The 16,038-nt window shown below is 36.9% G+C and overlaps 1 protein-coding gene across 1 annotated transcript; it reads left to right on the forward strand.

Annotated features, from left to right (window-relative positions):
- Positions 1 to 6,928: 6,928 nt before the first annotated feature.
- IL21 (interleukin 21) lies at positions 6,929 to 14,175 on the forward strand. Its single transcript, XM_012784185.2, has 4 exons — positions 6,929 to 7,096; positions 7,204 to 7,239; positions 11,734 to 11,889; positions 14,074 to 14,175. The coding sequence occupies exons 1-4, from the start codon at positions 6,929 to 6,931 to the stop codon at positions 14,173 to 14,175; spliced, it is 462 nt and encodes a 153-aa protein (XP_012639639.2).
- The last annotated feature ends 1,863 nt before the right edge of the window (positions 14,176 to 16,038 follow it).

The following is a 16,038-nucleotide window of genomic DNA, read 5'->3' on the forward strand; positions in this document are numbered from 1 at the left end:
TAAAAACAAACCAATGGCAGTATACTATTTTTTTGCCCTAGCATGTTGGCAAATATTTAAAATATTCATAATAAAATATTGATGAGTGGAGGAGGAAAGAAAACTGTGTTGGTAGAAGTGTAAATTGATGTGACCATGTCACAGGGGAATTTGGCAGATTCTATTAAAATTTTAAATCTTTCCATGTAGAAAGTGAAATTCAGTCTATATATCCTAAATATAATCCTAAAAGAATATATTTTGCATATGCTTAGAGATATAGATGTCTAAGGCTATTCATTGCAGCACTGGTTGTAGTAGATAAAAAAATGAAAACAATCTAAATGTTTATCAGTAGGGTTACAAATAGATAAATTATTTCTGCCAAACAGTGGAATATTAATCCAGTTATTTAAATGAGATGGCCCTATATGTGAATATTGTATGGATTGCTGTCCCTTAACATAGGTTGAGTGAAAAAAATTATAGGATATGTATGGTAAATTAAATTTTTATGTAAAAAACCCCCATATTTTTCTATGTCTGTATCTCTATGCTATTTATTTCTTTGTTTCCATCTTCATATATAATTCTATTTCCTTCAGTCTCTATATACATCTATCTATCCCTTTATTGTTCTGTGTACATAGAAAATGAGTCTCTTAGAATGATACATAGAAAACTCTCAAGAGTACACCTAGGGAGTGAAAATTGGGGAAGAAAGGGGAGTAATTTTATATTTTGCTTTTTAATGTATATAATTATATGTTTTTTAATTCTTTGTTTTATAACACACATGTATTACTTTTGTAAATAAAAAAGATGAAAAGTAGTAGTTTTCCAAAAATAATCCTTATTCCTGGAAACAGAAATAACTGGTCCAAAATGTAGATCATATTCTGCCTGCAGGCTCCTCTCTGTAAGATCCTGCTGCTGCCCCTTGGGAAAGCATGGGGAAGAGGTTCCTATTCAGGTTTCTATAATTAGTCATATTAACGAGGGCTCAGCAGACATCTCAGGAAGAGAATACAGCAAAGGCTACTATTGAACTACTTTATTTATATTACTGTGTGTTGGGGGCTGCAGGGCCAAGACAGAAGGTTTCCATCCACCACCCTGGGAATGGAAACAGAGGCAGGCCTTGAGTCCAGAGAGCAGAGGATTTCCCTGCTCATAGGTGACAGACAGACCGGAGGCTAGGAGAGCCTGGGGAACCTTGTCTCATCTCAGGGTGTGGGGTTGGAGGGAAACCAAGCTGAACAGTGCACATCTTCCAGTTCTTTTTCTCCCTGCTCTATGCCTGGTGGTCATGGACCGAAGGACATCTCATCTGTAGCCTCACTGATGGGGACCACAGGAGACTAGACACATTAGGGCCAAGTTCTGAGGAGAGGGCCTGTGTGGCTGCCCTAGCTCCTCTGGATCCAGCACGTCAGCAGCAGGACTGTGCTTCCAGAAAATAAGTCTGTGTGAATATGAGCTAAGAGACCTGTCCCCGAAGACCCCAGGCTTAGAGTATCATAGAGTGACCCACCTGAGTCTACTAGCAGCATAGAGGCTTTGTTCCCAGAAAAGCCACCGCGATGAGCAGCATCAGTGAGTGCCTCTCCACTGCACGGTGTGTTCACTGACAGCCAGACCATGGGGCCGCTAGCAACAAGAGAACCAGGACTGACCCTTCGGTCTATGTAAGGCCTTCGCCTTATTGGATTGTACAACAGTGAATTAAATTCATTACATTTGAATATTAGAAGGAACTGCCCTTGTTATGTAATAATGGGTTTCATATATATACACACATACACACACACACATATATATACACACATATTACTTTCACGTATGTTCTAGAAAAAAAATCAAGCCAGTGATATCAATATATGCATTGAGTTCAGAGGAAAGAGAGAAGAGAGAAGAGGAGCATTCCAAGACAGGTTTTATAGAGAAGACTTGAGCAAGTCCTTGAGGACTCCTTGATTTTTGAGCAAATCTCCTTGATTTTTCTTTCTCAAGTTAAACAAGTTAGAATATTCTCAGCTGTTACCTGAACATTGTTGCAAAGTACAAAAACTGTCTTAAATTATTTTAGTGAGAATATTCCTCCAGTTAGAGCCCTCCTATGTAAAGTTCATACCAGCCCGGAGACAAGCCACCTGTCTGAATACCTTTAGTATGTAGTAGTGGTGCATATTATATATGCACACACATATATATATATATATATATATATATATATATATATATATATATACATAACCTAATATCACTGTAAACACTGGAGGCCTCCAGAGTTTGCCATGCAGAACATCTAATTCTACCCGTGAGGGGCCAAAGCAAGTGAAAGCAGACAAGGAATATTTGACATGCAGTCATCACAAGGGAGAACTATGAAGACAGGGCAAGGGAGTTGGGTACAAATAGTACCCAGAACAGATTTAGACCTGGCACAGCATTCCCCATGCAAAACCATTCATTTTCAGATTTTAACTCCTCCCACTTATTCCTCTCGCCCCTAGCCTGCTCCTCCTTGGCTGGAAGCATTCCTTCAGTTCCCTGGCCTCATTTCTGCCTGGATGAGGTATCTATGAACAGTCTGTTAGAGAAAATTTTTGACATATGTCCATAAATTCCCTTGGATAGATGACTAAAGCTTCATGCTTTCATGGTAATGACCTTGGTTGTACTCCTGGAAAGAACACCTCTAGTAAAACTCATCACCTTACTCCAGAGTACCAGATAAACATGGAAGCTAAGTAACAGCAGTTCTTTTGCTACACAAGTGGGACTTCAGCCAATCTGCTGCCTCTCACCTTCTGTGGTTTAGAAATTCTGGAGCTGCCATACTCATGCACAATAGTGTGCACAGGCTAAAGAACAATGGTTCACGTTGCCTTCCACAGAAGTCTCTAGAGGATGGAAAATAAAAATAGCAGTTGCACAACATTTCCTTTGAGAAGCTGATGAAATTTAAGGTTTTCTTCTTCCCATAGATATACAAACAAAAGTTTGCAAATAACTTCAGGAGGCTCATGGACCTATGAAACACATGTATAGAGCCCTGGCAGTCCACAGATGTCAAGAGAAGCCCCTCTGTGCTAATGGGAAAGGACCAAGGGAGGAGTGAACACTGGAGTTTTTAAATTCCTGGGCTTAGATGGACCATGTATAAAAGTGAGAATTAAGTAGTTTGTTATTTATTCTCTTTCCCTTCCTTTTTCCTTCCTCTTATCTTCCCTTTTAACTCCCTTCTTAACAATAAATCCCATATCCTAGTCTTGCTTTTTGCCTGGATATAACTAGTCACTGTTGAGGCTTCAGTGTGACACTTGCAGACAAAATACAGTCAGTTCTGCTATAATGTGACATGCATGTTTCTAAAAATCACAGCACTGCACAAAATTGCACAATTAAAATGCACAGGCATATAGGGAAAATGAGGTTAGAGGCACAACCCTCCAAAACCTCATCAGTGACACTAAAAAATAAAAGAACGTAACTAAAAAGATAGCTGTTTTAGACATGTTAAATGGTTAATACATCAATACTATAATAAATATGGTACTTTACCTAGAAAAAGGCCTGAAGTTTGCTCATGGAGGTGCATGTTGGAGGTATTGCAGTTTGTGACACCACATGTGGATGCGTGGGCTCATTACACACGTGTGAACTGGGGGAGCTGGTGGATGTTTGGGGTGTGTGTTTTGGGTATTCCTGTATGGCTCAGTTCAGCTGGATGCAGTTTTCTGCATTCACCTAGCATTTCTTGCCGGTGAAATTGCACATGAGCAGATATGAAATTTTTGTTATACTCAAATTGTTCCCTGGTATGTTAAAATCTCATCAGAATAAATTCCCATTTTCAAAACAAGTGTTATAGCAGGATTATATCTAGATTATAAAAATAATTAAAACTTAAAGAGTAAAAAGCCCTTAAGGCCCCAGTGAAATGATGCTATAAAGGTAGCAAAAAGGCGAATATTTCCAATCAGTGAATAATCTACTTTGTCCTTGTAACTCAATAATTTTGGGCCTCTTTGCTCCCACTCTAAGGTCCATCTCCACATAGTGGTAAGTTCAAATGAAAAGCACACTGGGCTCCATAACTTCAAAACATACTACCAATCCCGAGTGAAGTCTTCTCGGGGCTAGGAAGAAGTTGTCATGACACACACAGACTTCTTGGAAAGTCTTCATTATACATTATCCCTAAAGTCCCAGACCATGTGGCAGCTACACTAATATTACTTCCCTTCCTCTTCACACTTCCTTGTCCTTTCTACCTGAACCTCCCAAAAGCCAACAAAATTCCAGCCTTGCTATTTCTCTCCTCTTATCCCTCCTTCCTCTCTTTCCCACTTTTTCAATTTTGGGTTAAAAAATTCCACACCCAGGTCTATTACTTCCCTATTGCTGCTGTAACAAATTGCCACAAACTCAGTGGCTTAAAATGGCATAAATTTATTATCTTACAGTTCTGAAGGTCAGAAGTCCCAAATGAGCTTTATGGGGCTAAAATCAAGGTGTAGGCAGGGCTACATTTCTTCTGGAGGCTCAAGGGGAGACTCTGCTCCTTGCCATTCCCAGCGTCTGGAGGCACTAGCATTCCTTGGCTTCTGGCCCCACATCACTCCAGCCTCTGCTCCTGTCATCATGGCCCCTTCTTTGACTTTGACCCTCCTGCTCCTGTGATTACATTGAGTCCACTGGCTAATCCAGGATAATCTCCCCATCTCAAGATCCTTAATTTAATCACACCTGCAAAGTCTCTTTTGTCATATCAGGTGACACCTTCTCAGGTTCCAGGGATTAGGACGTGAACACCATTAGTTAGTCTACCACACCAGGGGTGATATTAAAAATGCTTAACAACTAATGCTCCACTTAAGGCAGGAATTCTGACTTTCAGAAAGGTCTTAGGTCATAATGCTGGAGCAGGACTCTGGAGCCCCCGATGTGATGCTTGATGGATTACAGAGAGGGCTGGGAGGTCTCAGGGAGGCACCATGGTGTTGAGGCTCTCAAGCGCTAGAAGCAGCAGTTCTCTCTAAACAATATGAAAGGTTTTCAACCACACCCATGTATTTTGGCTGAACACCAACTTGTCCATTCTCTTCTTTCCATGGATCAGTTTAGCCTCCCTAGGCTTCTTTAAGTTCTCCTCACCACCTGCTTTTGTGATCAGTATACAAAGCTCCTAGGATTTTATCCCATGCAGTTCTTAGCCCTGTTACTTGGAATGTCTCATTTAAGCCTCATCACATGCCCAATCCTATGATTAGAGTCTATACTTATCTTAGTTCTGCAATAACATACTCAGGGTCATATGTGTTATTACTTGTTAGGGTCTGAGTTTGACCTAAGCACTTTGCTTGAGAAATTGAACTCTTGGCCGTTGTGGTTAGTGTCTTCAAGGAGACGCACATCTATTTAGGTAGATATGGAAAGCTTGTACAAAGACCATGCAGGCAATGGGGAGGGGCTGAGTGACAACCTTTAGTCCGTATGAATTCATAAGTTTGCAAAGAACCCTCCCCTATAGAATTTAATGATTATAGGGAGGAAGTCTCAATCATATTATAAGAATACTTATCTATTGTTTAAGGTCAAACCTGTCAACTCTTGAATAGATATTCTATGATAAAAAGATTACAGTCAATCTTCAGAGCAAATCAAATCCAAAATCCAATTTCTATTGGCTACATAACATTCTAAAATTAAGTATGGCATTCTAGTAAAGTATGTAATAACATAAATAAATAAATGAATAAATAAAATCTATAGTCAAGAGTTTTATCTGTAAGACCTAACTGCTTGTGGTACAAGGCTCTCTCTGGCTAGAATATTATATTCAACTTTCTCCAATGGTTAAAGAGTCATAGTGACAAGAGAAGCAGCAGAGAGAATAATGATAAAATCATTTCTGGATTTTTGAGTCTTTTATTAACTTCGACCTAGTCACAGATGCAATTAGAAATGTTTTGCCCACACCTAGAGGAAATAGTATCTAACAGAGCTAAGTAACACTACCCTGAGAGAAAAAGAATCATTTATGAGTATTTTTGATTTTGCTGTTTGGAAATACTTTTTGGTTTGGACAAGAATGAATATTAGCAATTTTCATGCATTTAATTGATGCATAATATAGAAGAGATGGACATTACAGAATTTGGGTTTTTTTTGGTAAAGATGTGAGATCTTGATTGGCAGAAATGAATTTTCTATAGAGTTCCTTAGAATCATTTATGATATTTATAAATCAGATTGTTAAATAAATGTCAAAAGTCAACATTAGAGTCAGTTAAAGATGCTTTGGTGAGGAGTTGGAAGGAAATTCTATTTTAAACCCTTAAAATATCCGTGTTGGTTTGGAAAATACCCCCTTTATTTAAATTTCCTAAAAGGCAGCCCCTCTTCCTACCTTGATGATGGAATACTGGATGATTTCAGTCAAAAGATATAATTATTACCATAAGAAAAAGTCCTGCATGAAAGCACATGTTGCTACTTTACTCATTCTCAAAATGCTGTTATGACTGTCAGAAAGAACAGGTAAGATGCCACAGGAGTCCGAGAAAAAGAGATCAAAGTATTTTTGTTTACTTCTTTGAAGTCTTGTAGTATCTACTGTTTATTATACATACTTCTTGATTCATGCTGAAAATTGGAATTCACCCATTTCTCTCTTTTCCTGTCAAAGATGCAGATGGGGCACATTTCTTTGACTCCATCAATCCCTGCCCCCACACATTAGCACATGCACACGTATACCTAGCCAGTGGAAAAGAAAAAAGAGTTACTCACATTCATCCATTCTACAAAGATTTCCAGGCTGCAATGGGAGGGCTTTACCTCTCCCTGAAGGATGAATAAATAGGTAGCTTACTGACAACCTGTTCTCAGTCAAGCTGAAGTGGGAACAAGACCAAGGTCTTACTCTACTGTTGGACTTATGAAATCCAGTCCTGGCAACATGGAGAGGATAGTCACCTGTCTAATGGTCATCTTCTTGGGGACGTTGGTCCATAAATCCAGCTCCCAAGATCAAGATCGCCTCATGATTAGAATGCGTCAACTTATAGATATTGTTGACCAGCTGAAAAATTATGTGAATGTCTTGGTAAGACCATACTTGTCACAACAAAATTTAAATAATATTTTTTAATTATTATTAAAGAAGGCTTTGACTTATAAAAATAACTCAGAACAAATTTTCTTTTGCTCTAGGACACTGAATTTCTACGATCTCCACAAGATGTAAAGGTAAGACCAGTTGAGTTTATTTCTGAAAATACATTTGATAAAAGCTATTAAATACAATAAGAAAAGCATTAGCATATTTATTGAGAAATGTGCTGAATTTCAATAAATTTAGGGTTTAATATTTGGTTAAAATATTTATTTCTATTTTGGTTAAGTATTCATTGATTTACCAACAAACCAACCAAAAAATGATATATTACATTTCTTATAAAATATGATAATCTTCAATACTACTCCTAAGTAGTATTGTTGAGATAGCATAACAAAACTAGAAAGGAGTCCTATACTATGATCAGTTTCTGAACAATGACCAGCTAAGTTATATTTTAAGAGCTGTTGGGTATGAAGGCTCTTGAGCCCCCTTTGTAATCCTAATTAGGAAATATAGATACATACCAGAAGAAGCAGGATTCACCTCTAATAACAAGAGAAAGAAAGAAAGAAAGAAAGAAAGAAAGAAAGAAAGAAAGAAAGAAAGAAAGAAAGAAAGAAAGAAAGAAAGAAAGAAATGAATTAGAATATAGAGACAGTATGAAGGAATAGAGATGTGGAAATCAAAGCTCTTCTTTAGAATATAGTTCATATATACCTTGACCTCGGTGAGTCGTGTCTTTGGCCTTCGGTGAGGTGTTTTGAAAGAACCATTTTCAACAATTCATCTTGTCTCTTAAGTCGTTTGGATCCATTAGAGTCCCAGGAAAGAGGCCTGGCATATAGTTCAAGAGTGCTTCTTTTTCTCCAGTAAATTCTTCAGTCTGGTCTTCTGGTTTGGTACCCTGAGAGTATAAATGCATTTGGGGAAATGAGGAAATGTTTTCATTGTCACAGACCTTTAATTGCATAAATTAGAATAACTATAATAGTGCTACCAGTAATTAGGACACTACAAAGGGGAAGATTTATGAAAATATATTGCAGAGAAAACAATTATCGTAAATGACTGTGTAAAAGTTTAGAAAGTGAATGAGTCACAACTATTGCTTTTCTCTAAAATTCACTCTCCATCTCTGAACCTAACCACTCTCATTTACTAGGTCCTTTTCTAATAAGCTGCATCTAAAATGAAAGTAGCACATTCAGGTTATTGGAAAGACTTTTCTAATAAGTGAGAATATATCTTAATCAAATGTTATCAAAACATATATTTTCAGCATCCCACAGACCTTGTTTAACTGCTGTGGTTAGAGTCCTTTCCAGAGTTTCCTAGCTACAGTCTATAAGTTGCAAAATAAGAAAGAGATTCCAGTTTCTAACTTTAGCTGATCCTCTGGGTGCTTCCTTCATGTTTTGTTAATGAAAGAATTTTATCTTACATCATAATGAGAAGATTTTGTCTCAGTGATACTACATCTATCTGATAATTTGATTAAGCAATGCTGGCTATGATACAAGTGAGTAATGGTGTGTCTAATATCTTTAAGCTATACTAGCAGGCAAACTCAGGAAGAAAGAAAATAGTTCAAGGCCATGTTAGCATTATATCAACATTTTCAGGGCTAGCATCAAAGCAGGGTCTGTAAGAGATTTAAAAATGTTAAAAAGTTTAAATAAAACCATTTATAGATTGCATTTATATAGTGATTAGCTAGGATCTCTAATTGGCCTCTCCAGGCATCTTTCTATTTCATTCTGTCTAATCATATAACCATTGGTTCTCGACTAGTGGTGATTTTTGCCCCTCAGGAAACATTTGTCATTTTCTGGAGAAGTTTTTGGTTGTCACAAGTGGGGTGGAGATGGGGGTGCTACCGGTATCTAGTAGGTAGAGGCCAGGGATGCTACTAAACATTCTAGAATGCACAGGACATCCCTGACAACAAAGAACTATCCAGGCCAAAATGTCAGTGGTGCCACTGTTGAGAAACCTTGATATATATCCAGTTTGTGGTAAGACAAAGGTAATGTTGCCCAGTTAGCAAGACTGCCTAATAGGAATGGCCAGGAAAAAGAAGAGGGGGAAAAAAAAGGAAGAAGGAAGGAAAGAAGGAGAAGAAAGAAAAAGAAAAAAGGTAGGATAAATAGACTTGAAGGAAAAAAGTATTGTCAAATATTCACTTGCAAAACAACAAAGCCAAATCTGCCTCCTTGCAAAAGCAGGCTTTGACTTGTTCTCTGGCTAAAGAGAACAATGGTTTGTTAATCTTGTTTTTTACTTCATTCTGCTCCCTCTAGTCCGCAAAACTAATGTAGGAGCAGAAAACTCTTCCTGTTCTCATGTGTTGATGGATGAGGGAAACAAAGCTTTGCCCTTGGAGTCTGCTGTTACCAAAGCACAGCAAAGGAAAACAATGTCTATGCTCTCAGATGGTGCTAAACAGGGACTTGAGCCATCCTGTAAACTCCTCAGAAATAGTATGCCTGAGGCTGCCTAAATCAAGATTAATCTCTCCACTCCCTTTCTCAACACAGCCTTAAGGCAGCTAGCAGGAACTGCTCCTCCACTCCTTTTCCTCTCTGAGGCTGCCTTTGATGTGCATCTAAAGCCAAATCCAGTAGTTATTTGTCTTGGACCACACATTAACAGAGATAGCTCTGCTGCTTGCACAACACAACACAACACAACATAGCACAGCACAACACAACACAACACCATTGTCTATTAACCCAGGTAAACAAGGAAGGGTGGAAGAGATAGCACAGCTGCATCAGTATGGGTGTCAGTGTTTAGATGACTTTCATTTAAAGACTTTCAGAAAGGTTTTTTCGGGTGTAAAAGCTTTGACCATTGGTCTTGACCATTCCTGCAATATTATCTTAAGGGAATTCTTTTGGAAGGGCCCCTCTACTTCTTTGGAACCTAATTTTCTTTCAACTTACACATGTAAATGTTAACTCAGCAAAATGGGCCTCTGTGAGAAATGCTGGTTTCTCAGATCATCACGGATGAAGCAGTTAGTGTTTTCAGTTTCAGCTGGAAAATTTACCTCTTTAAATATGAATATTATTTTTTTCCAGTAAGTTAAGCCGGTTGTGGTCAAAAAGAAGAGAAAAGAAAAAACTTCAACAAACATGAACATGTGGTTTTCAAGGAACAAAAAGTGCTATAATTAACATTTATAAATAGTTTCTATTAAATAAGCATTTTGGCAAACATATGGAAAGGACACCACCTTGCCCTTATGAAAGGCAAGCTACCCTGATATAAGGAAACCAGATAAGCTGGTTCTCGGCTTGTGGCTATATATGCAAAGCAAACCTGATGGGTTTGTGTCTTAAAGATGCATGTTATTAATCAACATTTATATCGGGTAAGCATATGGGTTGGAAAATGCAAAGCAAGCCAGATGCTATTTTCAGCTGAGTGTCCATGAGAAGATTCAGATAATATTATTATGCATAGGCCTGCCTTGTAGGGACTGGGAGGGGTTGAGGTTTCTGGTTATAAGGTAGTGGCTTCCATACCCATTAGTGAAATGAAGATACAGCAACTCCGGGGGCAAAATAGTATCATATACACACATATGCTGAAAGAAGAGAGTAACTTGGTTACAAGTAACCTGAATACAGCCTCTTAGATCAGCATTCAAATGTGTTCAACAAGTCAGTATAAATTTTGTTCTTCCAATAAATGCTGTTTCCTTTCCAGTTCAATTGCCAAGATTTTGGCTTCTTCACTAGTCACTAGTTATTTAGCCAAGAGGCAAGTTTTTGATGCATGTTCTGTTCACTTCTCCATTCTCTGAGACACTAACTACTCTTACCTTCTAAGAAATGGTCTTCCCTCCCATTGGTTGAGCAAGTCTCAAACTCTGTTCCTCGACTGCTTGATTCAGGCAGAATCTTACCCTAACTGCCCTGAGAGTGTGAATAGGATTTTAGAAAAGTCCTGGGTGGTCTATGGCAAGTGTATTGAATCTTAGATGAGGAATATGCCATTAGAGGTTGGCGCCCACTTCCTTTCCCTAGGAGGGGCTTTAACTCATTTACCTCATCTGTTGACTCTACAAATATATATATAAAATTCACTAGCAACAAGACACTATGCTTTGTGCTATATAAAATTCTGCTAAGACACGTTATTGATATTCCTGTGTACAGTATATAGAGAAGCAGCAAACAAATGAAAAAGATTCATAATCAGACTATAGAGTAATTTACCCAAAACTGCCACCAGTCACAGTGTAACTTTTAGAGCCTCAAAATTCAGCGAATATTTCTAAACAAAACTAATTCTCCCTTTCAAAGCATAAAGGTCCTGCCCACTGCCCAGGCCTCAAAATGTCCTCAGTATAGCATTAGGAATAAAAACCTGTGAAGTGAGGCTTCTTTCTCTCTTGTCTACAAGACTGGGAAATGTTCTTTCTTCCCTAAAACAAGGAAATTTACATGCAGGCACCACTCAAAGATTAATTAGGAGGTGAAATCATACTCACTTGTCTGCTGAAATGAATGTGATCCAAGACTTGTGGAAGAGGTAGAAACAGGATTGGGAAAGCCATTTTTTACTTTCTGAATAACTTTCATTAACATATATACAAATTACTTCTCTTTCAGAGACACTGTGAATGGTCAGCTTTTTCATGTTTTCAGAAGGCCCGACTAAAGTCAGCAAATACAGGAGACAATGAAAAGATAATCAGTGTATTAATTAAACAGCTGAAGAGGAAACTACCTCCCACAAAGGCAGCAAGAAGACAGAAACACAAACTAGTAAGATTGTCATTCATTATCTATCTCATTTGTACTTACTACCTATGTCTATTACATTATAAACACACACACACCTGTAGCCTGAGGCTCCAGTGCCTTCCTTACAATTACACCTATCATACATGGTGCATTTTGAGAAGTAGGGTCACTCTTTGAAGTCCACAGACCTGAAAGTGCCCAGAAATTCAATTAGAATTCGCCAATATTCTCTGGTAGCTGGAAGATGTTAACATAGCCTTCTAAGGTGAGGAAGTCATTAGCCAGAGAATCCAATTGAGATTTAGGAATTAGGAAATATTTTCCTCTCCTTTTATGGTGACATATAACTTGTATTCTTATTACCAGGAGCTAGATGGTTTTCTGACATGAAAAGAGACAGTCTACAAGAGACTAGTATAAATCTCACACTTTGCCTTCCTCTCTTAAAGAATATTACCATCCTGTATAATAGCGGATTCAATATTGCATTAAAATAGGTAGCTCTCATTACTAGGGTAGGGAATTTTAATAGTCCATAGTTTTTTCGGGCCCTGAGACCCTCTTGTATATGTCTTCTTATGCCAACTCATGAGCAATTCTATATTCAAGAACATGGTAATTCAAGCATTAATTGAAAACAGTGGGAAAACACGTAAAATAAATTACTCTCATTTTTTTTTTTACTAGTTCTCCCTCCTCCAAGAAATTCTATATGTGATTCAAATGCAATCTTAATTTTGTTAGCAAAATGATTCTTATTTCCTTTGATTGGCTGGCCAGGTTACCATATGAAAAACATCCTTCTAAAACTTTCCTTAGGAAGAAGGGAGCTGAGCATGTTTCCGAAACCTAACGCCAAAGACTTGCAGAATGGTAACTTTGATACTGAATTTAGAGCTATCCAGTTAAGCACTTTCATTTTATAAAGAGAGACCTACCAAAGAGGTTAAGTGACTTACCCCAAGTTCCACAACTAGTAAATGTCAGAATGAGAATTAGAACTTATATATACTACTTTTTTTTTTTTTTGAGACAGAGTCTCACTTTGTTGTCCAGGCTAGAGTGAGTGCCGTGGCGTCAGCCTAGCTCACAGCAACCTCAAACTCCTGGGCTTGAGTGATCCTTCTGCCTCAGCCTCCCGAGTAGCTGGGATTACAGGCATGCGCCACCATGCCCGGCTAATTTTTTCTATATATATCAGTTGGCCAATTAATTTCTTTGTATTTATAGTAGAGACGGGGTCTCGCTCTTGCTCAGGCTGGTTTTGAACTCCTGACCTTGAGCAATCCGCCCGCCTCGGCCTCCCAAGAGCTAGGATTACAGGCGTGAGCCACAGCGCCCGGCCAAGAACTTATATATACTACTTTTTAGTGAAAGGCTCTCAGTACAGTATCAAACTGGCATTGAGATGCTAACCACCAAGTGTTTGGTGTTTGGTATCTCAATAGGAATGAGGACAAAAAACATAAACAAACATAAAAAAAGTAAGCAGGCAATACATATATGAAAAATCATTCAATCTCCCTAGTAATCAAATAAAAACAAGTTAAACAAGAAAACCCAATTTTTTTTTCAAATAAAATTTTCAACAATATTCAATGATAAGAATGTTCTAGGTGAAAAGAGGAAAAACTTTTTTTATAATGAACATTAAAAGCCTTAAAAATTTTTATCCTTTTAATTTACTAATTCTACTTCTAGGAATTTATGAAATAAACAAACATACATGTGAAAAATTATTTACATAGATAGTCTTTGCAGTATTGTATACACAGACGTGAAAAGCTGGAAGCAACCTATGTGTCCAAAAATAGTAATAGTTCCATCCTATGTTGGAATACAAAGCCACCTATATATCATATTTTCAAGGAATAAGTAATACCTAGGAAATGCTCGAGATACGTTAATGTAAAAAAAAAAAAAGCAATTACCAATGAGTGTAAATAACATAATTGCAAAGTAAAACAACACACTCATACACACTGGGAAGATACACACCAAAGGATTGCAGTGGTTATCTCTGGGGATGGGATTACAAGTAATTTTTTTTCCATTGTTACTTTCTGAACAATTTCATGTACTTCCCAAATCTTTTTCAGTGAACATGACTTATGTCTCTAATGGGAAAAATAAGTTTTAAGTCATCGTTTTATTAAGTAGGGGAAAAGTTTTAAAGAAGAATACTACTTTTTCATTGTTTTCTAGACATGCCCTTCATGTGATTCTTATGAGAACAAACCACCCAAGGAATTCCTAGAAAGACTGAAATCACTTCTCCAGAAGGTATCTACCTTAAATTACATTTGATTTTCTACTTCATCATTATCTATTCGGACTGCTTCTTATGTACTCATGGTATGCTCTTTCCACAGATGATTCACCAGCATCTCTCTCCTAGAACACAAGGGATATGAAAATTCCTGAGGATCTAACTCAAAGCTGGACACTATATTACATACTCTAACACAGCAGTGAAACTCACGTCTTGGTTTTCCAAGTAGAGGAGCACAATATATTAGTGAGGGGAAAAAACCTCAGATAAATGTGCAGGTCAGGATTATTTGTTCCAAATTACTATGCAATCCTTCAGTTCAATCCACATGCTCCATGTTTGGGTCAACTTGGAAAAACTTTCTACTCAATTAGGGTCTGACTTCCTATGTTATTAATTTCTATGACTTCTGAAGTTTTTACATTGCTGTCCAACTTTGACATTTCTTGGTTGGAGAAGAAAGTTAAAATTTTTTAAAAAAAATATAGTTTGGAAGTTTATTCATCTTATATTAACCTTGATCTTCATTACCACAAGAATGAGGTCTATTATGATCATAAAAAGTATATACTTAAAAAGTGTATACTTTCACTCAAGCTGGAAATACAGAAACGTAGGATCAAAATGAAAAGTTGAAGTCTTTATTCTTTTAAGGAAATGAAAACTGACTATTTAAAAACTTATATCAGAAGACTTTACTTTTTATCTCAGAATGTCTAACATATAAACGTGTAATTTATTTACGTACCAGAGGAATACTAGATGGCTACCAAAAAAGACTTACTTCTTTGTTGGGGTTTATTAAAATATTTAAATACTCTAGATATGAATGTATTTATGGAATAAACTCTTAGTCTTTTTTATTTCTTAAAGTGGTAATAGAGTATCAAGAAGTAGGTTTACTATTACCTTTCTCCAACCCCCAGTCCACTTATAAGCTAATATTTTAAGCTTGTGGAAATGGCAATTAAAAGCTATAGAGGGACATACATGAGGTAGTCTTCTGGAACCAAATAGAGTTTAAAAAGTCTTATAGCTCTCTTCTCAAACTGTTATAGAGATTGTATTACAAGTGAGCTAAGAACTTGAAATGTCTGTCTTCTTTCTTCTTCCTTCTTTTTAAAATGAATCTTCTGGTATGATGAAATTTAAAAACATGTTTAGCATTTTAGACATATTGTGTTTGCATACTTTGGATACGACAAATTCGATCACCTATATAATTTCAAAATCAAATGAGGCATGTCCCATTTGAAAATAGACTTTGGCATAAGTATTGCATTTTTTTCACCCTTGAGTAGTAAAATAAGCAAGCTACTCTGTCATTTCATATCAAATCCAGCAGAGTTTGTCTAAATATTAACTTAAAAACTCTAGAAAAATAAAATGTTTTCTAGAATGGTATAAGCTATTTGAGAATCTCTTATTGTGAAAATCACTGTGAGTGTGCAAGAGGATGTGGGATGGAAAATGTTTTATGCTCTGAGAAGAAAAGTTATCTACTTAAAGGTATTTTAAAAACAAATAGACCTAATTTATAGTTCTAAAAGATGTATTAAGAATCAATTATTTAATCAGATCTCAATGAAATGTTTTGTCATAGACAAGGTACTCTGTTTTAAAATATATTACAAAGGAATTACATGCCTAATGATGATAATATGCATCTGAAGTCTGCCTAAGTATCACATGGTGCCAGCCCGGGTTGTTTGTTGCGATAAAAGTTGAAAGCAGGCACAAAGATAACTTGGGAAATATGGAGTTTGTATTTCATGTTTCTGGCTTTATAGCTGTTGACTTCTATGATGTTGTGATTTTATATTTAAAATAATGTATTTATTTTGGCATGTTTATTGTTAAAAATATCTTGTTTCAATCCTTTTGACCAGGGTCTCTAC

This window comes from Microcebus murinus, chromosome 15, assembly GCF_040939455.1.
Source record: "Microcebus murinus isolate Inina chromosome 15, M.murinus_Inina_mat1.0, whole genome shotgun sequence".
Lineage (NCBI taxonomy): Eukaryota > Metazoa > Chordata > Mammalia > Primates > Cheirogaleidae > Microcebus > Microcebus murinus.

Coding starts and splice junctions, on each gene's coding strand:
- IL21 (XM_012784185.2), top strand. CDS start 6,929: ATGAAATCCAGTCCTGGCAACATGGAGAGGATAGTCACCTGTCTAATG. Junction 7,240..11,733: donor GATCTCCACAAGATGTAAAG/GTAAGACCAGTT, acceptor CTTCTCTTTCAG/AGACACTGTGAATGGTCAGC. Junction 11,890..14,073: donor GAAGACAGAAACACAAACTA/GTAAGATTGTCA, acceptor ATTGTTTTCTAG/ACATGCCCTTCATGTGATTC.